General features: G+C 46.5%; 1 protein-coding gene across 1 annotated transcript in view; it reads left to right on the forward strand.

Annotated features, from left to right (window-relative positions):
- LOC116779968 (splicing regulatory glutamine/lysine-rich protein 1-like) overlaps positions 1–24,566 on the forward strand; it is a 69,778-nt gene that overhangs the window by 39,955 nt on the left and 5,257 nt on the right. Inside the window, 4 exon segments of the mRNA XM_032674476.1 lie at positions 10,176–10,295; positions 12,973–13,124; positions 13,127–13,218; positions 13,370–13,465. Coding sequence (XP_032530367.1) covers positions 10,176–10,295; positions 12,973–13,124; positions 13,127–13,218; positions 13,370–13,465 — 460 coding nt within the window.

Here is a 24,566-nt window from a genome sequence, read left to right on the forward strand (position 1 = left end):
TTGCCAACTTCCAATCATCTGGGACCTCCCCAGTGAGCCAAGACTGTTGGTAAATGATGGAGAGAGGCTTGGCAAGCTCTTCCGCCAGCTCCCTCATCACCCTTGGGTGGATCCCATCTGGTCCCATAGACTTGTGGGGATCCAAGCAGCTCAGTAGGTCACTAACTGTTTCCTTCTGGATTACAGGGGGGCTGTTCAGATTCTTGTCTCTTTCTGCAAGCTCCAGAAGCCAGTTGTCCTCAGGACAACCTGTCTTACTGTTGAAAACTGAGACAAAGAATGTGTTAAATACCTCAGCCTTTTCCTCATCTTTGATAACTATATTCCCGTCCATGTCCAGTAAAGAGTGGAGGTTTTCCTTACCCCTCCTTTTGTTATTGATGTATCTGTAGAAGGACTTTTTGTTATCCTTCACAGAGGTGGCGAGATTCAGTTCAAGTTGTTCCTTCACCCCTCTAATTTTCTTTCTACACAACCTAACTATATTCCTAAATTCTTCTTGAGTAGTCAGCCCTTTTTTCCATAATGGGTAGGCTCTCTTCTTTACCCTGATTTCTTTCAAAATCTCCCTGTTCAACCAGACCGGTCGTCTTCCCCGCCGGCTCGCCTTTCGGCACAGTGGGACAGCCTGCTCCTGTGCTTTCAAAACTTGCTTCTTGAAACATGTCTATCCCTCCTGGACCCCTTTGTTTTCAAGGGTTGTTTCCCAGGGTACACTCTGAACTAGTCTTCTGAATAGGTTGAAATCTGCCCTCCGGAAGTCCAACATAGAGGTTTTATTGATGGTCCTCCTTGCATCCCTGACTATTGAAAACTCTATTATTTCATGATCACTGTGTCCCAGATGTCCACCGACCACCACATCTCCCACCAGCCCCTCTCTGTTTGTGAACAGGAGGTCTAGCGGGGCTCCATCCCTGGTAGGCTCATTTACCAACTGGAGCAGGAAATTATCCTCTATACACTCTAGGAATCTCCTAGACTGCCTCTTCTCCGCTGTGTGGAGTTCCCAGCAGACATCTGGCAGGTTAAAGTCACCCACGAGAACAAGGGCTGGCAATTTTGAGACATCCGCCAGCTGCTTGTAGAATAATTCATCACCCTCATCATCCTGATTGGGTGGTCTGTAACAGACTCCCACCAGGATATCAGCCTTGTTGGCCTTCCCCCTGATTCTGATCCACAGGCACTCAACCTTATTGTTACTGACTTCAAGTTCTACAGAGTCAAGAGACTCTCTAACATATAGAGCCACCCCTCCACCTCTCCTACCCTGCCTGTCCCTTCTGAAGAGCCTGTAGCCACCCATGGTAGCACTCCAGTTATTTGAGTCATCCCATCACGTTTCCGTGATAGTGACTACATCATAGCTTTCCTGTTGCACGATGGCTTCCAGCTCCTCTTGTTTGTTACCCATGCTGCATGCATTGGTGTACATGCACTTCAGCTGGGCTGTTGATTTGGCTCTTAACTTGGGCCGTCCACCCTTGGACTCCTTTCTGGAGAGCCCAGTTTCTACCCCTTCCCCCTTCAAATCTAGTTTAAAGCCCTCCTTATCAGCCCTGCCTACTTATGGGCTAGAGTCCTTTTGCCCTTGCTAGATAGATGAAGCCCATCTGGTTTGAAGAGACTAGGTATGATGGAATTTGGCCCATGGTCAAAAAACCCAAAGTTCTGCCGGTGGCAGCAATCCCTTAGCCACCTATTGATAAGATAGGTTTTCCTACTCCTCTCCTCATTCATCCCTGCTACTGCAGGAACTGAGGCGAACACCACCTGTGCTCCTGTCCCATCAACTAGTCGACCCAGCGCCTTGAAGTCCTTTTTAATTGCCTTGGTACTTCTCCCATTAATGTCATCACTGCCAGCCTGGACTACCAACAGTGGATAATAATCTGAGGGCCGAATTAGCTGAGGGAGTCTCCTACTAAAATCCTTCACCCGGGCCCCAGGAAGGCAGCAGACTTCCCTGTGGGATGGGTCCGGTCAACATATAGGGCCCTCAGTTCCCCTCAGAAGGGAGTCACCAACTACAACTACCCTTCTTTTTTTCTTTGTAGTTGTAGTTGTAACCCATCTGGTAGACGGGGGGCGAACAGGAGACCTTCCAGCCAGATCTTCCTCTTGACTGTCCTCTGCCTGGTTCTCTGAGTCCAGGGCCTCATATCTGTTCTCTAAGGGCACCTGGGGGGATGGTGGGGGTTGGGAGGGGATTCTTTTACCTCTTCAGTGAGGGACCCATTTCCATTCCCCCCCATCCACCAGGTTTACTCCAACTGCCTGATGGCAGGAGGGGCAGGGCTTCACCATCTCCTTCTGGACTTCTTTTGGGGTTGAAAGGGTGCGACTCCACCAGTCAATTTCCCTTTCACTGTCCCTAATACTTCTTAGTCTCTCTATCTCTTCCTTGAGCTCTGCCACCAGGCACAGTAAGTCATTCACCTGCTCGTATCGCACACAGATCCCACTCACACTGTCCTCTGGTGCTAACACCAGGCTCAAACACTCTGCGCAGCCAGAGGCTTGAACAGCTGCATCCATCTTGGTGTCCCTCTGTAGTGGTTTGGATTTTGTTTTCCCCCAGAGGTTAAGAAAAGTGGTAGACCCCAAGGGGTGGAAATCCCTGGAAGTTTTGAAGTTCTGTCCAATGGGCGCTCCTGTAAAAAATGTAAACATATCACAAGCACTGGAAGAGACAAGTTGTAGTTTTGGTGGTTAGAAGAAGTAGCCATGTTGTAGAGCCACGAGGAAGGGGCTCTGAGCCCCTCGGGGCCTCTGGGGCCTCCCAGCCCCTGGTTGGGAGGCGACTGCAAAGACTTGGAACAGTGTTAGACTGGACTAAGTGTCTGTAGTATACCGGGAGATGTTTTCTCTGTGGGCGCAGAGCAGCAGCCGGCACTGACCAGAGAAACAGTGGCAGAGAGCCAGGACAGATAAGAACTGAACCAAACAGCAAACGACATGCAGCACACAGAGAGAACTCCTGGAAGGAGAGCTGAGGAAAAGAGAGTCAGCAGCAGAGTTACAGAGTTCTGGGGGTAAGAACTGATACCAGACCCCCCCAAACTCCTTTGATCCCTCTGAGAAAAAGAGGGAGATGGACTCCTATTTTGGAGAGCAGTTTTGGACATGCAGCACCAGAGAGAGAGAGAGGAGCTGAGAAGCTCAGAGCGTCCTGGGAAGCTGGACCGGGACGGAGAGGAATGTGGAGGAGGGCTTCGCTCCCCCCCCCCCGCTGCCTTGAGACAGAGCACGGAGCTCTGCAAAGGGGAATGTGAATCCCCTGAGGAAGGGACTTTCACGAAGATGCCCCTGCATTTCGTGATATACCTGTGGTGACGCAAGTCTTGTCCCTGCTGGCAGTCCACAGGTGAGGCCTTCGCTTGGACCGAAGGAGAGTCGAGGGGTTTGGAGACCCCCTTGTGTATGTTGAACAGAGATCCAGCTACAACAACCCAGTTACTGCTGCATGGAGGACAGAAGAGGAGTTGCTGCCCTAAATGTGGAAGGGATCTGTCCTTCTTTCCCTCCTGGACTTTTATTTGGAGGGGAGAAGAGATCTGATCCATTGTAAATACTATATGTCATGGTAGAGATAGTTGTGATCGTGTGTATAATGTGTTATAGTATTTATTTGTACAGTCATTGTAATATATTCCCTTTCCCCCATTCTGAGTCTGGTTGTGTTTTTGTCTGGAAAAACCCATCTCACATTGGGTTGAGATGTGGGAGGGGGAATGGAGCTAGGGAATTGGATTTTGGGACTATCTCAATCCATGACACCCTCTTAAGGGGGTCCGTCTGTGTGGACACACCCTTCGTCTTAACAGCAACAGCTTTTGCTTTTTTGGAAACCATTGCTGGCTTAAACTGAGTTATGACAAAAAAAAAAAAGAAAAAAAAAAGAAAAAAAGGCTTCTTCAAGAGAGCTGGGAGGTGGCTGTGCCCCTCTTGCTTGCCCTGCCTACGCGAACTGCCTTGTTAACTGCCGTGCCACATTCCTGTTTGCCTGCTCCTGTTCACCGCACTCTGGGTCACTGGCGCTCCCAGCAGCGGTTTAAATCCCTCTTGGCAGTGCTGGGTGCCGCCCCTTTATCAGCTGATTGGTCTCACCTGAGACCTCCAGCAAAATGTTCATTGCCAGCTCATTTCTAGCCTCTTATCCTCCAGTACCCACAAGTCCTGCTTGTCAGGGCTGCTCTCAGTCTGTTCATCCCTCAACCTGTATTGATACCGGGGGTTGCCCTGACCCACGTGCAGCACCTCGCACTTGGTCTTGTTAAACCTCGAGATTCCCGTGAGCCCACTTCTCCAGCTTGTCCGGGTCTCTCTGGATGGCATCCCATCCCTTCAGGCATGTCAACCACACCACTCAGCTTGGTGTTGCCTGCAAACTTGCTGAGGGTGCACTTGCTCCCTTCATCTATGTAATTAATGAAGATATTAATCAGTATTGGTACCAATATGGACCCCTGAGTGGCACCACTTGTCATTGATGTCCATCAGGGCTCTGAGCCGTTGACCACTACCCTCTGGATGCAACTGTCCAACCACTTTCTTATCCATCTAACAGTCCACTCATCAAATCCATCTCTGTCCAATTTAGAGAGAAGGATATTGTGAGGAACCCTGTCAAAGTCTTTACAGAATTCCAGATAAATGGCATCTGTAGCCCTTCCCTTCTCCACTCCATCATAGAAAGCCACTAGGTTTGTCAGGCAGGACTTGCCCCTGGTGAAGCCATGTTGGCTGTCCCAAATCACCTCCCTGTACTCTGTGTGCCTCAGCAGAGCTTCTACGAGGATCTGTTCCATGATCTTCCCAGGCACAGAGGTGAGGCTGACAGGTGGGTAGTTCCCAGGGTCCTCCTTTCTGTCCTTTGTAAAGATGGACACCATGTTTCCTCTTTTCCAGTCACCTGGGACTTCCCCTGACTGCCAGGATTTTTCAAATACCATGGAGAGTGGCTTGGCAACTACATCAGCCAATTCCCTCAGGCCTCTGGGATACATCTCATCGGGTCCCATAGACTTATGGACATTCAGGTTCCTCAGGTAATCATGAACCTGATCTTTACATACAGTGGGAGAGACTTTTCTCCCCCAGTCCCCATCCTGCTGTCCATCCATTCGAGAGGTGTGGGAAGAGAGGTTGCCATTGAAGACTGAGGCAAAAATGTTGTTAAGTACCTCAGCCTTCTCCTCATATGTTGTTACCAGTTTACCAGTGTTGTTTATCAGGGGCATACACCTTCTTTGACCTTCATTTTCTGATTAATGTACCTGTAGAAGCCCTTCCTGTTCTTCTTTGCATCCCTTGCCAGGTTCAGTTCCAGCTTTGCCTTTGCCTTCCTCACTCCCTGCACAACTGAACTTGATCTCTATACTCTTCCCAGGTTACCTGTCCTTGTTTTCACTGCCTGTGCGTTTGCTTCTTGCCTTTTAGTTTGACCAGCAGTTCCCTACTCAGCCATGCCAGTCTCTTGCCTTCCTTAACTGATTTCTTGCTCCTGGGGATTGCCAGCTCTTGCACTCTATAGACGGTTTCCTTAAAGATCTGCCAGCTCTGTTCCACTCCCTTGTCCCCAAGGGCAGTCTCCCAGGGGATCCCACTGACTCTCTCCCTGAAGAGCTGGAAGTTTGCTTTCCTGAAGTTCAGGGGCCTAACTTTACTCCTTACCTGACCCATATTCCTCAGGACTGCAAACTCCACCAATGCATGACACTGCAGCCTGGGCTGCCTCCAATCTTGATGTCCCCAATTATCGCGCTTGCGCTGGTGACCATCAGATCCAGTACCATACCTCCTCTGGTAGGGCTGTCTATTACCTGGCACAAGAAGTTATCCTGCATGCATTCCAGGAGGTCTCCTGGATTGCCTGCAGCTCTCTGTGCTACTTTGCCAGCATATGTTGGTGTTGTGGTTTGAGTCCCCCAAAAATCCAATTTCCAAACTCCTCACAATTTGTTTCAGTGTGAGAGTTTTGAGACATAACACAACTACTAGCATGGGGAAATTATATTAGAATTATTACTAACACAATAAATACTATTAATACATGTACATACAACAATCCTAACTATCTCTCCTATGGTAAAGCATATATTTACATAGATCAAATCCCTCCTTTCCCTCCAATAAAAGTCCAGAAGGAAAGAAGAAGATCATTTTCAGGGCAGCACAATCTCTTCCAAGCAGCAGTTTCACTTTGTCATAGTTGGAAAATCTCTCTCTCTCTTCATTACAACGCAGGGGTTTTTTCTCACCTCTCTCGGCCCTTCAGCTCCAGCCGAAGGTCTCTCCCGTGGGCTGCAAAGCAGGGACAAAACTCACCTTACCACGGTCATATCACAGGGTACAAGGCATCCCGTGAAAGTCCCTTCCTTGGGGGGTCAAGTTCCCCTGAGTCAGAACATTTAGGGGCTCTCAGCTCAGTTTTTGTCCCAAGCGTTCTAACAGAGCTCCTTTGCTCCGTCTCTGCTGCAAACGTGGCAGGGGAGGCCACTTCCCCCACATTCCTTGGTCTGACCGTCCTGGTCCAGCTCACAGGACGTCTCCGAGTTCTTAGCTCCTCTCTCTTTCTCTCTAGCTGCTGCATTTCGGAACTCCCTTCAAATGGAAGCCCACCCTTCCTTCCAAAGGAGGGTCTAAAGGGTTTTGGGGAGTAATTCAGTCTTACCCCAAAACAGTCTCTACTGAGTTTTCTTTGCTCTGTTGCTGGCTCTCTCTCTCTCTCTGTCGGACATCTCTGTCTCTCAGCCTGGCTATGTGCCATGTTGCTGCTTGCCGGTTATCTTCTCTTGCTCTGTGGAATTTCTCTGTATAGTCCTCTGGCTAGAAGCCAGTCTTAGCTCCGGCCATTCCATGCTGCCTCCACTGCCGCTCCGGCGTCTTTCTGCCGCCCACTCACAGTGGAGGAACTCCTCCCAGCCTTTGGCCACAGCACCTGGTCCAGTTTTAACACTGCACCGGGCCCCCCGCAGCCCGGCCAGGGGCTGGGGGCCTTGGCCCCCAGCGGGGCTCACTGGCCCCTCTCTCTAACACATGGTGTCTCAAGTCATGGCTGCCTCTCCTCCGGCTACGTATCAGGTCTCCTTTTCTGGTCTGTTGTAATATGTTAATTTCACAGGGGCAAACCTGACTGGCTCAACACCAAGAACACTACCACAGTTGGGGTGGTCGAAATTCCCCAGCAGGACAAGAGCCTGTGAGCGTGATGCCTCCTGTATCTAGAGTAAGACAGCTTTGTCAATGGGCTCCCCTTGATCACGTGGCCTGTAGTTAGACACCAACTGTAAGGTTCCCTTTGTTGCCTCAGTCTCTGATTCTTACCCACAGGCTCTCAACCTGCTCATGGCTGTTCTTCACAGATAGCTCTTCACACTCAGTTCACCTCCTGATGTAGTGGGCAACCCCTCTGCCTCTCCTTCCTCCCCTGTTACTTCTGAACAGCCTGTAGCCATCAATAGTCTCATTCCAGTCATGGGATTCGTCCCACCAAGTTTCAGTAATTGCAGCAAGGTCATAGCTTTCCAGCAGCACAGTGGTTTCTAATGCCTCCTTTTTGTTGCCCATGCTGTGTGCATTGGTGTAAAGGCACCTCAGCTGGGCTGTTGGCCATGTCGCCTTCCTAGAGGAACACCCCTTAATTCCTTTGAGATAATTTCCTGGTGTTTCCTTGCTGACTTGTATTAGCTTAGGAGTCCATGGCTTGTCCCCATAAGACTGTGAATGTGTTCCAGTGTGGCCAGTTGTAGTGGGTTGACCCTGGCTGGATGCCAGGTACCCACTCAAGCCACTCTCTCACTTCCCTCTGCAACTGAACAAAGGAGAGAGAAAAAAAAACAACTAAGGATTCATGAGTTAACAGCTGGGAGAGGTCAGCTACTGATACCTTCATGGGCAAAACAGACTCAAAGTGGGGATAGTACTTAAATTTATTACTAACAGGAATAAGAGCCAAAGAGTGAGAAATAAAACAGTCTTAAAAACACCTTCCCCCCACCCCCCTTCCTTCCATGTTCTCCCTTCTCCCCCCCAGCGGTGCAGGGGGACAGGGAATGGGGGTTACGGTCAGTTGTTGTTTCTGCTGCTGCTCAGAGAGAGAAGTCCTTCCCTGCTCCCGTGGGGTCCCTCCCACGGGAGACAGTCCTTGATGGACCTCTTTGGTGTGAGTACATCCCTCAGGGCAACAGTTCTTCCCAAACTGCTGTCCCGTGGGTCACTCCTCCATGGGGTGCAGTCCTTCACGAATGAGCTGTACCAGTGTGGGTCCCCCACAGGGGCCACAAGTCCTATCCGAGAAAAACCTGCTCCAGTGTGGGCTTCCCTCTCCACAGGCTACAGTTTTCCGGCAGGACCCTGCTCCATGTTGGGCCTCCCACAGGATCACAGCCTCCTTCATGCATCCACCTGCTCCAGCATGGGCTCCTCCATGGGCTGCAGGTGGGTCTCTGCACTCTGATGGTCATCCATGGGCTGCAGGGGGACAGCCTGCTCCACCATGGTCTTCACCACAGGCTGCGGGGGCCTCAGCTCTGAGACCTGGAGCACCTCCTCCCCCTCCTTCTGCACTGACCTTGGTGTCTACATTGTTGTTCCCATGTTTCTCACTCCGCTTCTTCCCTGCTGGAATTCTTTTCTGTGCAATACCCTTCTGTTCTAAAATTTGTTATCACAGAGGCATTACTATTCCTTCTGATTGGCTTGGCCTTGGCCAGCGGGCAGGAATCCTGTCCTGGAGCCAGATGGCATTGGCTCCGCCAGACAGGGAAGCTTTTAGCAGCTTCTAACAAAAACCACCCCTGTAGCCCACCCCCGCTACCAAAACCCAGCCACAGAAACCCACTACACCCAGCACACTTCAGAGTCAGTGGGAGTAGAGCATTTCAACTGGGCTATTGATTTCACCCCCCAACCTGGCCTGCCACCCCTTCATTCATCTCTGCTGAGCCTGTTCTTATCCCCTTCCCCCTTCAAACCTAGATTAAAGCCCTCTCAATCAGCCCTGGCAATTCACAGGCTAGAATCCTTTTCCCTCTTTTAGACAGGCAAACCCCATCTGTCTCCAGCAGGCTTGGTGCCGTATAAACCACCCCATGATCGAAAAAGCCAAAATTCCCACCGATGGCACCAGTCTTTAAACCATGTGTTGACAAGGTGGGTTTCTGCTCTTCCTTTTGGCCATTCTTTGCTGCTACCAAAGGAATCAAGGAAAACCCACCTGTGCTCCTGTCCCTTCAACCAGTCGCCCCAATTCTTTGAGGTCCTTTTTGATTGCCCTAGGACTTATCAACCTCATTGCTGCCGACCTGGACAACCAGCAGTGGGTAATAATCAGAGCGCTTAATCAGTCCAGGGAGTCTTCTGGTAATATCCCTTACCCAGGCCCCAGGGAGGCAGCAGACTTCCTTGTGGGATGGGTCCAGTTGGCATACTGGGCCCTTGGTTCCCCTCAGAAGGGAGTAGTCCACTGCAATTACCCTTCTTTCTTTCTAACACCCATAGCTGTGGGTTACTGACTTGTTCTGGGCAACCCTCCAGATAGACCTTCACCTCCGTATCATTTGCCTGACCCTTGAGTTCCAGAGCCTCATACCTATTCTGTAAGGGCACTTGGGAAGGTGAGGGAGGCCAGGAGGAGATTCTCCTACGACCCCAAGCAGGGACCTGTTTCCATTCCCCCCCATCTTTTAGGTCCCCTCCTTCTGCCTGATGGCAAGAGGGTCGGGTCTCCTCTGACTCTTGCCAAGCTTCCGTCTGCTGCATTTCTCTTAGGGATGGAAGGGTGTGACTTCACCGTCTGTTTTTCTCAGACTCCCTGACACTCCTCAGCCTCTCCACTTCCTCTTTAAGCTCTGCCACCAGGCTGAGCAGATCATTCACCTGGTCACACCGCACACAGGTGTCGTCTCTGTTGTCCTTGATATTACTGTCCAGGAGTACATGAGTATTGCTTAAATGGTGCATTGTTCAAAGGAGAGCAATGTGCACCTGGTGAAGCTTAAAGTATCCATTTTTACAAAAATGTTGGTAGGCAGTATATTACTGAGGTGTAACTATAGAATTTATGTAGTGAGGCAAGATTTAGCAGGGGGGTTATTTCCTTCTTGGTTGATCTAGTTTTTATGAAGTTTCAATATTAAAATATTTTTCTTCTGGCATTATTCATATAGAAGTAGATCTGGCAACAGGTCACTCTCAAGACATAAGGACAGACGCAGATCCAGAAGTCCCCTGAAAAAACGGTCTAGATCTAGGGAAAGGTGGAAATCAAGAAGTCGGTCTTATTCTCGGTGAGTTTCATTCCTCAGAAATTAAACTGTTCTTCTAGTACATGGTACGAAGTTTTTGAAAAAAATCTAACAAACCTTTAGGTACTGGCAATAATGGAATCTCTAAATGCTTTTAACCTGTCCCCAGGCTTTGTTCGTGGAACAAAGAATAGAAAGTAATTTTTTTCTGCTGAGTGTACTGGTTTTGGCTGAGATATAGTTAATTTTTTCATAGTAGTTCATATGATGCCTACAGGGGTTAAACCACAACAATGAGGTACCTAAACTTTGATAGCAAAGTCTAGTCTACATTTATACCAACATCAAGCTGATTGAAATTAGGTAACTTTAATTGCCCAACTTGAACCAATGAATTAGTTATGTTCTGTGTAGCCTGTGCTACAAAAAAAGTGGATATGCTTCTTCAACTTTGTCAACAGTTATAGTTTGGATTCCTGCTGAACTTGATCCTGCATTCTGAGAACATGTACAACGTTTTTGTGCACGGGATTTTATTTTACCTTTGGCTATTTCATATTGGCCATACACTGCTGTAGGCACAGATGCTATGTCTGTTATGTGAGATATTACATTTCAGATCTAATACACCTATATTTTTACCTAGTCTATTAATTTTTAAGTCTGGTTGTCTAGTTATTTAACTGTGAAATTCCATAAAACTAATTCCTTTATCTCCTTGAGATGATAATTTAATTTTCTGAGGGGTAAAATAGTGAATATTCACAAAATAAAAGTGCCTGTAAAAGTCACTTCATGAATAGAAGCCTTGGTACTTTTCTTTCTGTTTCATCTCTTTAATTCCCCTGACTCATTTAAAGGGAACTTCATACTTAGGTTGTGCGGTTGTCTCTTGTTTTCTGAGGAGAAAAGTTTTGTGGGAAGGAGAATTGCAGATCTGTGGACCTCAGTGGGAACAGGTGATAGGCTACATAACTGGACTTCGTTGATGGATCCTTTTGACTCCGTTGCTGTTTTCTGGAGCTTCTTGAGATATCTGCTCACTGGAAGGGGCAAATCCAACGAAATCTCTGTGATAAATAACTGGAAAGTGCTTCTTGGGTCATTTTGAAACCCCTTGCTATTGCAGGGATTGTGTGCTGATTCATCTTCATGATCATACATTCCTTCTGTGAGACATCTAAAAAGGTATTTGCCAAAACCTGATGGGAACCAAAGTCTTCAGGTCACAGACCATGAAACAAACCTACTATTTATTAGCCAGACACTTGTTCCAGTGAAGAAAGGTGGGGGCTGTGTGTATATATATCCTAGAGGCAGGTCTAGGAGTCATGTGTCTCCTTTGTTAGAAAGATGGTTCAGTCTCATGCTTCCAAATAATCCTTTATCAAAATATAATCTTCCAGCCAAAGCTGTGATCTAAATGTGTGTTGTTTTAGGCACCATAACATAAGAAAGATATAAACCTATTTGAAAGTGTCCAAAGGAAGGCTACAAAGATGATGAAGAGTCTAGAGGGAAAGCCATATGAGGAGTGGTTGAGGTCACTTGGTTTGTTCAGCCTGGAGAAAAGGAGACTGAGGGGAGACTTCATCACAGTCTACAGCTTGCTCACAAAGCGGAGGGGCAGGCACCAATCTTTTTTCTCTGGTGACCAGTGACAGGACCTGAGGGAACAGCATGAAGTTGTGTCAGGGGAGATTTAGGTTGGATATTAGGAAAAGGTTCTTCATCCAGAAGGTGGTTGGGCACTTGATCAGGCTCCCCAGGGAGTTCAAGAAACATTTGGACAATGCTCTCAGGCACATGGTATGATTCTTAGGGTTGTCTTGTGCAGGGCCAGGAGTTGGACTTTGATGATCCTTGTGGGTCCCTTCCAACTCAAGATATTCTATGATTCTATGATTAATAAATTTTTATTTGGCTTGACTACTAGAACATCTAGTGGAATTTTTCTCACTGTTTTTATGAACATGTATCATTCTCCCTATCCCAAAGCAGCTGACTTTTGTTACCTTTCTTCTGTTTTTATGGTCTTACTGATTTTTCAATAATTTTCAAATTCCTAATGATGTTACAGATAATTGAATTGTCTTGGTTGAGTTTTGACCTTACATCTACCTTTTGAGGGAATGTGGTGAAATTTTATCCCCGTTTTTTTGTTTCTGTGTATTAACTGATGTTGGATTTCCAAGCAATTACAAGATATTTATGTGAGAGAACATAGAATAAAGACTTCAGTCAACTGTCATTATTCACATGGGGGTGGTTAATCTGCAGTCCATTTACATGGACACATATTTAGTAAAGAATGAATTTACAAATTGTAAAGTTTGTCTTACTCCTGACAAAATGTAGAAGATTTATGTATGAATGGTAACGTAGCTGTGAGGTGAAAAGACTATTCTTTCAAAGTGTAAAATTATCACTTTGAGGATTACAGTTTGATTTGATTTTTGCCCCCTCTTCCCCAATTTGATTTCCAAATTTTTCCTATCTGTATAAGCCTCTCCCTCATGTAAACAGGGGTGCAATGAAAATTTGTAAAATTACTATTTTTCAACAGAAACACACCTATTTCTCTTGAAAAAATTAATGTATGCTAGAGTTAGTTGTAATTTTTATTGGAAAGTTCAAATATTAATTAATGATTCGTGTTTGGCTTTTCACAGGACAAGAAAAGAGACAAGAAAAGGTCAAGGAAAAGAGAAGGCCAAAGAAAAGGAGAGAGAACCGAGACACGAGAAGAGAGAAACTGGGACATGAGACAGAAAGGGAAAGAGCGAGATAAAGAAAGAAACAGGGATAAAGACAAGAGAAGGACCGGAGAGAGAGAAAGAGCGCATAAAGATCGAGAGAGAGTCAGAGACAAGGAAGGGATAGAGACAAGGATAGGGATAGAGACCGGGTATAGGAGCGACAAGATAGGGACAGGGACAAGGGGAGGAAAGGACAAGATATGGAAGTAAATACGAGAAATGTAGACCAGAACAAGAAAAGATTACATTTGAAGAGAGGGAGAACAAGATAAGATTAGGACACGGAGGGAGATAAGGACAGAAGGGAAAAGAGTAATGACAGATACAAAAAAAGGAGAACGATGAGAAGAATGCGAGAAGATCGAAGAGAAAAATAGAGATATGATAAAAAGAAGAAAGAGAAGAGATCCGACACCCCCCAAGAACTATAGCTCTCATCAGATATCTCGTAGCTCAGCAGGTTTGTTTGGGATTTTTTAATGCTTTTTCAGGCTTGTCAGTACGTGATGCACCATGTAAAATGCACATCTAATTTTTATGTATCATATCACCATGTCACTTACTAAGTCAATTTGTATTCATTCTATTTTTTTAGATTTCCCTATAAATAAGATCTATTACTAAGAGGTCTATATTATGATGATAAAATAGTTTCTTGTTTGGTCACTGGTACTTGCCTTTCATTACTGTATAGTGTAGTCCTTGAGGACAGTAAGTAGATGGTTCTTATGCCATTTCTCCTCCCGTTTGGAGCTGTCCAAAAGTTTGATACAGGAAAATTAAACTCATCTTTGTTCTGATGAAAGTTTGAGTCCCAGTACCTAGTTTCCTTGGTTACTTACATACTGTACATGTTGGTCTGTAAAGCATTTTGTGTGGTTTATGACAGTTGTGGTGTAGTATTTGCCACTTGGCCACCTTAGGATGGCGAGCAATGAATTTCTTGGCTGGATGGCTGAACAGAAGGAAGCAAGCATGTCACTTGGCTGGCTAACCATTCAGAAAATAAATGTATCTCAGTTGGAAGATAAGTATACCTTGTTTAGCTGGTTAAATGTCCAGATACAAGTAAAAATTAACCTTTCTTAACCATTCTGATAGTAAACAGGAAAGCAGTCAAGGTTAATCTAGCTGTTGTTTTTGCCTCTGAGGGAGGGTAAACTGGGTGGAAGTCTGGGTAAATTCAATCCAGTAAAAGGAGACTCTGAGATTATAAACTCTGTAAGTAGACTAACTCGGGCAAATTCTAAAAGCATAGCAGCTAACTTAAGTTCAGAAGCTTTGGTGGAAAAAGTTCTTTCCAAATACCTCAGCAATTATGGAGTTCAATAATATCATGTGTCAAATTCAGATAGCAAATTTTATCTGTTACCTTGAGAGAACAAAATGCTGGATGAATTGGGAAAAGTTCTACGTATTATAATTGCTTCCCTGGAAAAAAGCAAAATTTTCATAACCCTCATAATTCAGGAGTTCATGGTTCATATAATGCAGAAAAGGCTGTAATGGTTTCTGAACATTCTGTTTGGGTTATATGAAATATCCATGTTGTTCTGGAGGTTTATGGGCAAAATATTGTGGCTTCTTTAAGCATATACAGCTTCCTGTTATAATGCATTGTTAACATTATTTCATGGGTTGAATATTTGCACAGAGTAGAGGTAGTTCTGTAAGCTTTGAAAACAACAATTTCTGCATGTATGCCTCAGGAGTCTTGAATTAGATAAGTACTGGATTGACCTTGGATGAATGCCCTCTCCATAACTGGACAGGGGAGATAAAATAAGATGGAAAACAACTCGTAGGTCGAGATAAGACAGTTTACTAAAGCAAAAGCGAAAGTTTGCACATGCACAAGCAAAGAGAAAAAAAGGTTTATTCTCTACTTGCCATCAGCAAGCGATGTCCAGCCACTTTCCAGTAAGCAGGGCTTCAGCACATGTAGTGGCTACTCTGGATGGCAAACACTGTAAATAATGAGTGCCCCCCTTTCCTCCCCCTTTTCTTAGCTTTTATATCTGAGCTGATGTTATTGGTATGGAATATCCCTTTGATCAATTTGGGTCAGCTGGCCTAGTTGTGTCCCCTCTGTTGTGGTTTAGGAATGGTATTCCCCAATTTAGTGCTTCCACTGAAACACTCCAAACCACATGCCACTCGCTCACCCCCTCCCCCTTCCCCTGCAGCAGGCTGGAGAGGAGAATTGGAGGCACAAAAAGTAAAGATCACAGGTTGAGATAAGAAAATTTACTGGAAACAGCAATGAAATAAGAAACGAACAGTAACAGCGACAATACTAATAACAATGTGCAAGAAAGAGGAAAATGATTCACGTGCGATTGCTCATTACACGAAGCCCAGTAATACATGAACCACCACCACGCTACCCCACAACAAGAGGTGGTATAGAATAACCGCCCCTCCTGGCTACTGCAAAAATTACCCCTGTCCTGGCCAGAACCAGGACATTATCCACCCATTATTCTATACCGTCTACGTCATGCCCAGATGCTACACCTTCCAACTGTATACAAACACATATATATATATATACACAAACACAGGTATCATTTCCATAGTTAATGGCTGTCCCTCCAAGATGTCTATTGAGGTCATTTAGTCCATTACTGTGGGTTCTCTCTGTCCTAGATGTCTTCCAGGGCAGGAGGGCTGCTGTGCTGTCAGCTGGTTGCAAGCTGCATCAGGACCTCACGACTGGTGTATCTGGAACAGTCCATATTCATTGCCCATGGTAGTTATGGCACACAGTGGCAGTGTCATTCAGCAACCAATATTATACAATTCAACATCACTATTCTCACCCAAAAATCAAATCCCCTTGAGGTACACATCGTGTTCCCCATCCCTCTGCATTACCCACCAAGTGTCCCCAGGTCCTTGAGCAAGAACAATCCCACAGATGGGTTCGCCTTTGATTGAGGCAGGACTGATCCAAACTGTCTTCCCTAACATATCCCTCATATGCACCACAGGGACTTTATCCTCTTCTATGGTATGTGGAGGTTTTGATTGGGCAGGGCCAGCTCAATTGGTAGAACCTCTAGTGTTAACTAACCAGGTGGCCTCTGCTAAATGTAAATCCCAATGTTTAAAGATTCCATCGCCCATTGCTTTCAGTGTGGTTTTTAACAGTCCATTGTACCATTCAATTTTCACAGAGGCTGGTGCATGATAGGGAATATGATACACCCACTCAATACCATGCTCTCTGGCCTGGATATCTATGAGGTTATTTTTGAAATGAGTTCTGTTGTCCAACTCAATTCTTTCTGGGGTGCCATGTCACCACAGGACTTGCTTTCAAGGTCACAGATGGTGTTCTGGGCAGTGACGTGAGGCGCAGGGTATGTCTCCAGCCATCCAGTGGTTGTTCCCACCATTGTCAGCATGTAGTGTTTGCCTTGGTGGGTCTGCAGGAGTGTGATGTAATTGATCTGCCAGGCCTCTCCATATTTATATTTCGACCATCGCCCACCACACCACAGAGGCTTTACCCACTTGGCCTGCTTGATCACAGCACATTTCACAGTTCTGGATAACCTGGGAGATAGTGCCCATGGTTAAGTCCACCCCTCGATCACGAGCCCATCTGTATGTTGCATCTCTTCCTGATAACCTGAGGCATCATGGGCCCACTGAGCCAGAAATAATTCACCCTTTTGTTGCCAGTGCAGATCCACCTGAGACACTTTAATCTTGGCAGCCCAATGCACCTGTCCATTGTTGTGATGTTCTTCAGTAGCCCGACTCTTGGGTACGTGTGAATCTACATGACGTAATTTTACATCCAACTTCTCTACCTTGGCAGTGATGCCTTGCCACAATTCAGCAGCCCAGATGGGTTTACCTCTGCACTGCCAGTTGGTTTTTCCATTGTTCTAGCCAACCCCACAGAGCATTTACTACCATCCATGAGTCAGTGTAGAGGTAGAATGCTGGCCGTTTCATTCAGCAATATCTAAAGCCAGCTGGATGGCTTTCAGCTCTGCAACCTGACTTGATACATCTTGTCCCTCAATAGCTTCTGCGACTCGCTGCGTAGGATTCCATTCATCACCTTCCATTTTCGATGTATCCCTATGATATGGCAGGAACCGTCAGTGGAGAGAATGAACTGATTTGGTCTTGTATTTCCTCTTTTGGACAGGGGCAACTTCTGGCTTGGGTTGCCCTTCTAGCTTAACTACAACCTGAATGGTCGTGGTGTCTGTTTTCGTTTCCTTTCCTACCTAAGGTGCTGTACCATACCGAGCAGTGTTTGGTAGGCAGTGGCCAGGGCCCAGCATGTCGCAGTAAGCTGCCCCTCTCTGGAGTTGCCTCAGCATTTTTCCTTCACAGATCTTATCACTTTAACAGGGTCTTGAAGTTGTTCAGGGGTAAACTTCCAAACCATTAGAGGAGAAAAATTCTCCAAAAACTGGCCCATGTCCTCCCACATTCCATGCCAGTCAAGATTATCCACCCCTGGGGCAGGCCTCTGGAAAACTTCCCTAGAAATCTTGGTTGTCTCCAAACACGAGGTAGACCATACTGAGGAAACCTGGCAGACTGTACTGGTTTAAAGGTAAACTGGCAGGATAAATGAACCCAACTCAAAAGAGATTATAAGTCAGAGTTACAATTTAATAAAAATAATACAATAAATACAATTATACGGACAATTGGTTTTAACCCACAAAATCCAGATGTATAACCCAGCACCCTGGGGCATGAACAGAATGGTGTTCGTTGGCCCCCATGCTGAGCCCCACGTGGTCCCCCTGAGTCCAAAGTAAAAGGAAAGGAAAACCTGTTGGTGAGAGTGCTGGTCACACTCTGATCAAGGGTGGTGATCGCAGTCTGGTCGAGAGTGGTGATTGCAGTTCAGTCAAGGTTCTGGTCCTCCTCTGGATCCGACGAGTGGGGCCAGAAGTCCCAAAACCCCAAGATTATATACACTCAGGTTCGAGTGGGAATGCCCATTACCTCCCCCAGGGTGGGGAGTTCCACAATGAGTGATTGTGAGTCATGAGATATTTTTGGAATCCTTGGTGGCCCATTAGCAGACATGACCCCTCAGGCTGGGTGTGGAGGTGCTAATGACTCCCTGGAGGGGAGTTATCACACCTGAGTCATTGGTGTGAGGATAGGAACATCCTCCTATCTCACAGGCTTTTTAACACCCAGCTTATAGCCTGAGGGGTCAGGTGTGCTGCTGTCAGGGGACAGCTGCTGCAAATGGTGTATTGTTAACAGTTCCTGCGAAATGACATAGAGGGTGTAGAATACACAGTTTGGGTTACACCCACACAGTGATGAACTGGTCCCAGCTGCTCTAACTAGGACACAGACACAGCAAAAAGATTATGCTATCCCTAGCATCTAGAGGGAATTCAACCTTTTCAAAAGCTTTTGTAGCAGACCTGAAGGAGAAAGGGGCCAAAGGCTGGGAAAAATCACCCCTCAGAAAGAATTGAATCAGACAGTGGGACTCATTTCAACAATAGCCTAGTCACCACCTGGGCTAAAGAGTATGGTATTGAGTGGATATATCATATCCCCTACCATGCACCAGCCACTGTGAAACTTGAATGGTGTAATGGACTGTTGATAACCACATTGGGTGGGGGGACTTTCAAGCATTGGGATCAGCACATAGTGAAGGCCACCTGATTAGTCAACACTAGAGGCTCTGTCAACCCTGCCGGACTCCATCTATGGTTTGAAGGGGCTCTGATTGGGCCGGCTCGGTTGACAGAGCCTCTAGTGTTGACTAATCAGGTGGCCTTCACTATGTGCTGATCCCAATGCTTGAAAGTCCCCCCACCCAATGCCTTCAAAGTGCACCTCAGTGCACCTGAGAGGTATGTTAGGAAAAACAGTTTGGATTAGTCCAGCCTCAAGCAAAGGCAAATGCATCCGTGAGATTGTTTTTTCTCAAAGGACCAGGTTGCACTTGGTGGGTAATGCAGAAAGATGGGGAAACACGATGTATCCATCAAGGGGACATAATTTTTAGGTAAAACTGTAACACTGTACCTATATGTGTACATATATATGTATGTACAGAGTTGGAATGTGTGTATATCTGTATGTTTATAGCTTAAAGGTGTAAATCCAGGCACAACGTGAATGGTATAGAATAAGGAGTGAATAATGTTATGGTTACAAGCCAGGGAAGAGAGTTATAGCAATGAATATTCGTACCATTACGTCATCTGAAGGAGGCTGCCCCCCCTTCCAGCATAGAGAGTAGAGAAGAGGGGGGGGTTGCCGCAGGTAAAAGATGTTTCTGGGGTGTCAGCTGCACCTGGAAGCCGTGCTTTCCTGAGCAGGACAGCAGAAAAGCTGTACTGGGAACCGGAAGTGTGCCATCTTGCCTCAGTTGCCAAAGCGATGTGGACTGTCCCCAAAAAACCCATGGCAAAACTTTGTCTCTTCTTCCACCTGCCAATTTTCCTGCTCCCATTTCTCCCCCGGAGCACTAGTATGGAGTTGCGGTGCAGAAGCGGACAGCTCCAAGGTACAACTGAGCCAGTCAGGAACTTCTCCATTTCGCTCACTGCTCACCTGGTGTGGGACGGCTCCACCCCTCCCCCACTCTGCTTCGCTCGCTGCTTGCCTGGTGCAGGACAGCTGCACCCCTCGTTGTTCCAAAGCCAGGGAACAAAGAGACTTCAAACTGGAACCACCACTGCAGTTAAGACCTGAAGGAGGTGGTTGGTGGGGGAAAAACCCTACGTCATTTTGTTTCACCTTTGTCCCCAGGGGGCCACGTGGGTGGTGGATTTCCCTCTTTCTGGGTAAACTGTTTTCTCTATATCTTTGCAGTTTCTGCTATTTCCTTTTAGTAAAATGTGGTGGTTTGGAAAACAGGAATTTCAAAAAGCTAATTTTAAAAGGTTTGCTACAATTTGTTCTAATGTGAGAGAGAAGACGTTTTCAGACACGCACAACTTAGTATAGGGGGAGGGAAATATATTACAATTTATTATTAAAATATATACATATATATATATATATATAACAATTTTAACTATCTCTTCTATGGTGAAACAATATATATACATAGATCGTCTCTCCTTTCCTTCAAAAATGAGTCCAGAAAGAAAGGAGAAGTCCTCTTTTCACTTTCAGACCACAACTCTTCCAAATTAATTTCTGCGGCTCTTGGAAGTGTCTCTTATTTTTAAGGTAGTAGTTTTGATTTGTCACAGCTAGAATTCTTCTTTCTTCTGCAGCACGAAATGCAAGGGATTAAAGTCTTTATCCCCTGCTCTTGCTTCGCAGAGATTCTGGTCCCTGGGAAACGAGCTCTCGGGGATCTCCACCCCTCCTTCCCGGGGTCAAAGAGTTCTAAGGCTTTTAGTTTAGTTCAAGTTCTTACCCTAGAACTGAGTCCAACTGACTCTCTCTCTCTCTTCGTCTGCTCTGTTCTCAGATTCACTGGCCCGGTTTGCTGCTGCTGCCATCCCTTTCGCAGGGGCCTCTTTGCTCCGAGCTGCTGCAGGGTCCAGACAGCTTCTCAGCACCCCTCCCCCCCACAGTGGGGAAAGGCAGTGAAGCTGGCTGGAAAAACTCCTGGGGAGTTTAACTCCTGCAGTCCTGGCTGAGCCAGGACAGCAGGGGCCCAGGGGCTCCCGCAAACCCGGGGGGGGAGACTCCCCTCGGCACTTACATGACTGTGTGTTGCAGCCGCCTCTCCAAAGGGCCATGGCTCATCAACCTGGCCCACTCCAACCCAGGGGGTCTTCCTGATCTTTTGGGGTCCCCCTCAGTCACTAACTTCAGGGGGCTTCAGTCAGTAGTTGTGCTGCTCCCGGCCCCCCAGCCCCATGCCACACATGGCACTTTCAAGGCATGACTACTTCTCCTTTTAGCTATGCAGTTAAAAATTAACCTCTTTTCTTCCACTTCTGTGAGCATGTAATTTCCACAGGGCGCATGAGCTTTCAATTGGTCCAGTATTAAAAACGATACCCCCTGGGGAAAGACCTTTTTTCAAACCACCAGTGTTATATTTTCACTTTTAACCTCCATGCATTTTTTTTTTTTGTCCCTCTATAAAAGGGGAGAGAAGTCATCTTATTGGAGTTCCCACCTTCCAATATTTGTCTTTAAACAAAGACATACTTGAACTGTGTGTTTCCTGGGTAACCTGGAACCAGTTTGTTGAGTATCCATCCTAGGAGACTTTAAAAACCTGACTGGACATGGCCCTGATTAACCGCTGTACCATGAATCCTCTTTTGGGAGGGTGGGGATCTGGACTAGGTGGTCTCTGGAGGGCTCTTTCAACCTCAATAATTCTGTTATTCTGAAAATTATTTTTCAATAGGTTGGGGTATCAAGTCCCAGTTAGTTTGTATTTAGGGATGTGTGTTTACTTTGGTGATTGACTGCCTAGTTTAATTTCTTTGCAAACCATTCAGGCGAAGATTATTGAACAACCTGGCATCTCAGCTGTCTGGATTTACACTGCAGCATTGAGTTGGAACCATTTTTGAAAATGCAGATCCTTTTTCTGAAGAGTGTAAAATATTGAAAAAAAGTCTTCTAGTCTTTATTTTGGAGAAGGGGTGGAGGTGGAATGGAATATGCAATACCTTCTAAGAACTAGGTGGCAACTCACCTTGCTTTACTGACAAACAACATGCAAGTGCTAGTAATCAGATGGTAATTTTGATTCCTAGATGAAGGAAGAGAATCACAGAACCACAGAATATGCCGAGTTGGAAGGGAACCACAAGGATCATCAAGTCCAACTCCTAGCCCTGCACAGGACCATCCCCAAGAGTCCCACCATGTGCCTGAGAATATTGTTCAAACTCTTCTTGAACTCTGGTAGGCTTGGTGCTGTGACCACTTCTCTGGGGAGTCTGTTCCAGTGCCCAGCCACCCTCTGGGTGAAGAACCTTTTCTTAATAGCCAACCTAAACCTTGACACAACTTCAGGCCATTCCCTCAGATTCTATCACTGGTCACCTCAGAGAAGAGAGCAGTGTTTGCTCCTCCTCTTCCTCTAACGGGAATTGTAGACTGCAATGAGGTCTCCCTCAGTCTCCTCTTTTCCGGGCCAAACAGACCAAGTGACTTCAACAGCTCCTCATATGGCTTCCCCTCAAGGCCCTTCACCATCTTCATTGCCTTAATATTTCTTATATTGCAGTGACCAAAATTGCACACAATATTCAAGGCGAGGCTGCACCAGTGAAGAAGTAGAGCAGGACAATCACTCCCCTCGACCGGCTGGCGATGCTTTGCCTGATGCACCCCAGGACATGGTTGGCCCTCCTGGCTGCCGGGGCACATTTCTGACTCGTATTCAACTTGCCGTTGACCAAAATCCCCAGGTGCCTTTTTGCACCACTGGTGAGACACAGATGAGTGGAAGAGGCTCCTTGTCCAAGAGACATCTACAGGCTAGCAAAGGAGATAGGTAGATACTTTGTCCAAAGAAAAGACTTCTTGATGGCTGAAGTGATATCCTTCATAACCCAGTAATGGTCCAACCTGAAGGTGGTAATATCAAGTCCAATCAACCTTACCCATTAAATATTGTTTGTCTGGGATTTTTTCTTAATTTTTTTTTTTTTACCTAAAGAAGGCAGAGAGATCCCATATATTCCACTGGCAATTTCTGCTGGCATTATCAAGTCTCAGATTCCATTGGGGTCAAAACCAAATTTGTTCCTTAATTAGGATCAAACAATTTGAAGAAGCTGAAAGCTAGCTACTCTCTCTGGTCATAGAATCATGGAATGGTTTGGGTTGGAAGGGACCTTGAACATCATCTAGTTCAAAATCCTCTGCCATGGGCAGGGACACCTTCCACTAGACCAGGTTGCTCAGGGCCCCATCCAACTCCGCCTTGAACACTTCCAGGGATGGGGCAGCTACAACTTCTCTGGGCAACCTGTTCCAGTGCCTCATCACCCTCGCAGTAAAGAATTTCTCCCTAATATCTAATTTAAACCTACCCTCTTTCAGTTTAAAGCCATTCCCTCTTGTTATCCTTACATGCTCTTGTAAATAGTAGGCCCTCTTTATGTACTGGAAGGCTGCTATAAGGTCTCCCCAGAGCCTTCTCCAGGCTGATCAGGCCCAACTCTCTCAGCCTGTCTTCAGCCCTCTGATCATCTTCTTAGCCACCTCTGGACTCGCTCCAACAGATCCATGTTCTTCTTATTTAGGGGCCCCAGAGCTGAATGCTGTACTCCAGGGGGGTCTCACTGTTAAGGAAACCTTCCTGTGACCATTCAGGAGGTACTCAGTCACACTCCCACCACCAGAGACTTTAACTGCTGGGACTGAAGCCCCTTTGCAGCAGGTGGTTACAGTGAGCCAATTGGTGTCCCACTTGACTCCCTACACAGAATCACAGAATTGTTAGGGTTGTAAGGGACCTCTGGAGATTTATCTAGTCCAACCCCATGCCAAGGCAGGGTCACCTAGAGCAAGTCACACAGGAATGTGTCCAGGTGGAGGTTTAATTTCTCCAGAGAGGGAGAATCCATGACCTCCCTGGGCAGCCTGTTCCAGTGCTCTGCCACCCTCAATGTAAAGAAGTTCTTCCTCATGTTGAGGTAGAACTTCTTGTGTTTTAGTTTATGGCCATTGCTCCTCGTCCTGTCGCTGGGCACCACTGAAAAGAGTCTGGCACCATCCTCGTGACACCTGCTTTTGAGATATCTATATGCATTAATGAGATTGTCTCTCAGTCTTCTCTAGACTAAACAGGCCCAGCTCCTGCAGTCTCTCCTTGTAAGAGAGATGCTCTAGACCCCTCATGATCTCTGTGGGCCCTGCTGGACCCTCTCCAGTAACTCACTGTCTTTCTTGTACTGAGGAACCCAGAACTGGACACAGTACTCCAGATGTGGCTTCACCAAGGCCTAGTAGAGGGGGAGGATCACCTCTCGACCTGCTGGCCACACTCTTCCCCATGCATCCCAGGATGCCATTGGCCCTCCTGGCCGCAAGGGCACACTGCTGGCTCATAGTTACCTTGTCATCCACTGACTCCCAGGTCTTTCTCAGCAGAACTGCTCTCTGGTAGGTCAGCCCCCAACCTGTACTGGTACTCAGGGTTATACCTCCCCAGGTGCAGGACCCTACACTTGCCCTTGTTGAACCTCATTAGGTTTCTCTCTGCCCAACTCTCAAAGTTCCACTGAATGGCAGTACAGCCTTCAGGTGTATCAGCCACTCCCCCCAGTTTTGTGTCATCAGCAAACTTGCTGAGGGTGCATTCTACCTCTTTATCCAGGTCATTGATAAACAAGTTTGTTGTGTTTTTATACACTCCACTCACACGCACTCAGACCAGGTTTCCTTACCAGTTCAACCCCAGGTTTCCTGTAGCAGTGTCTCAGACATCTGGTTCCTTAAAGCAATTTATTCATGGCACAGTAACACAGAAACTGGTACGTCCAAAGAGGGACCCCAAACAACTGAATCTCTTGGGCTTTTATACCCTTCTAGTCTATCTGTGTGATAGTCTGAGGTCTTCCCACTGAGTCCTTGGCTCCTGCTGTGTCTCTGAGTGTCCAGT

Source organism: Chiroxiphia lanceolata, chromosome W (genome assembly GCF_009829145.1).
Source record: "Chiroxiphia lanceolata isolate bChiLan1 chromosome W, bChiLan1.pri, whole genome shotgun sequence".
In the NCBI taxonomy this organism is placed as follows: domain Eukaryota; kingdom Metazoa; phylum Chordata; class Aves; order Passeriformes; family Pipridae; genus Chiroxiphia; species Chiroxiphia lanceolata.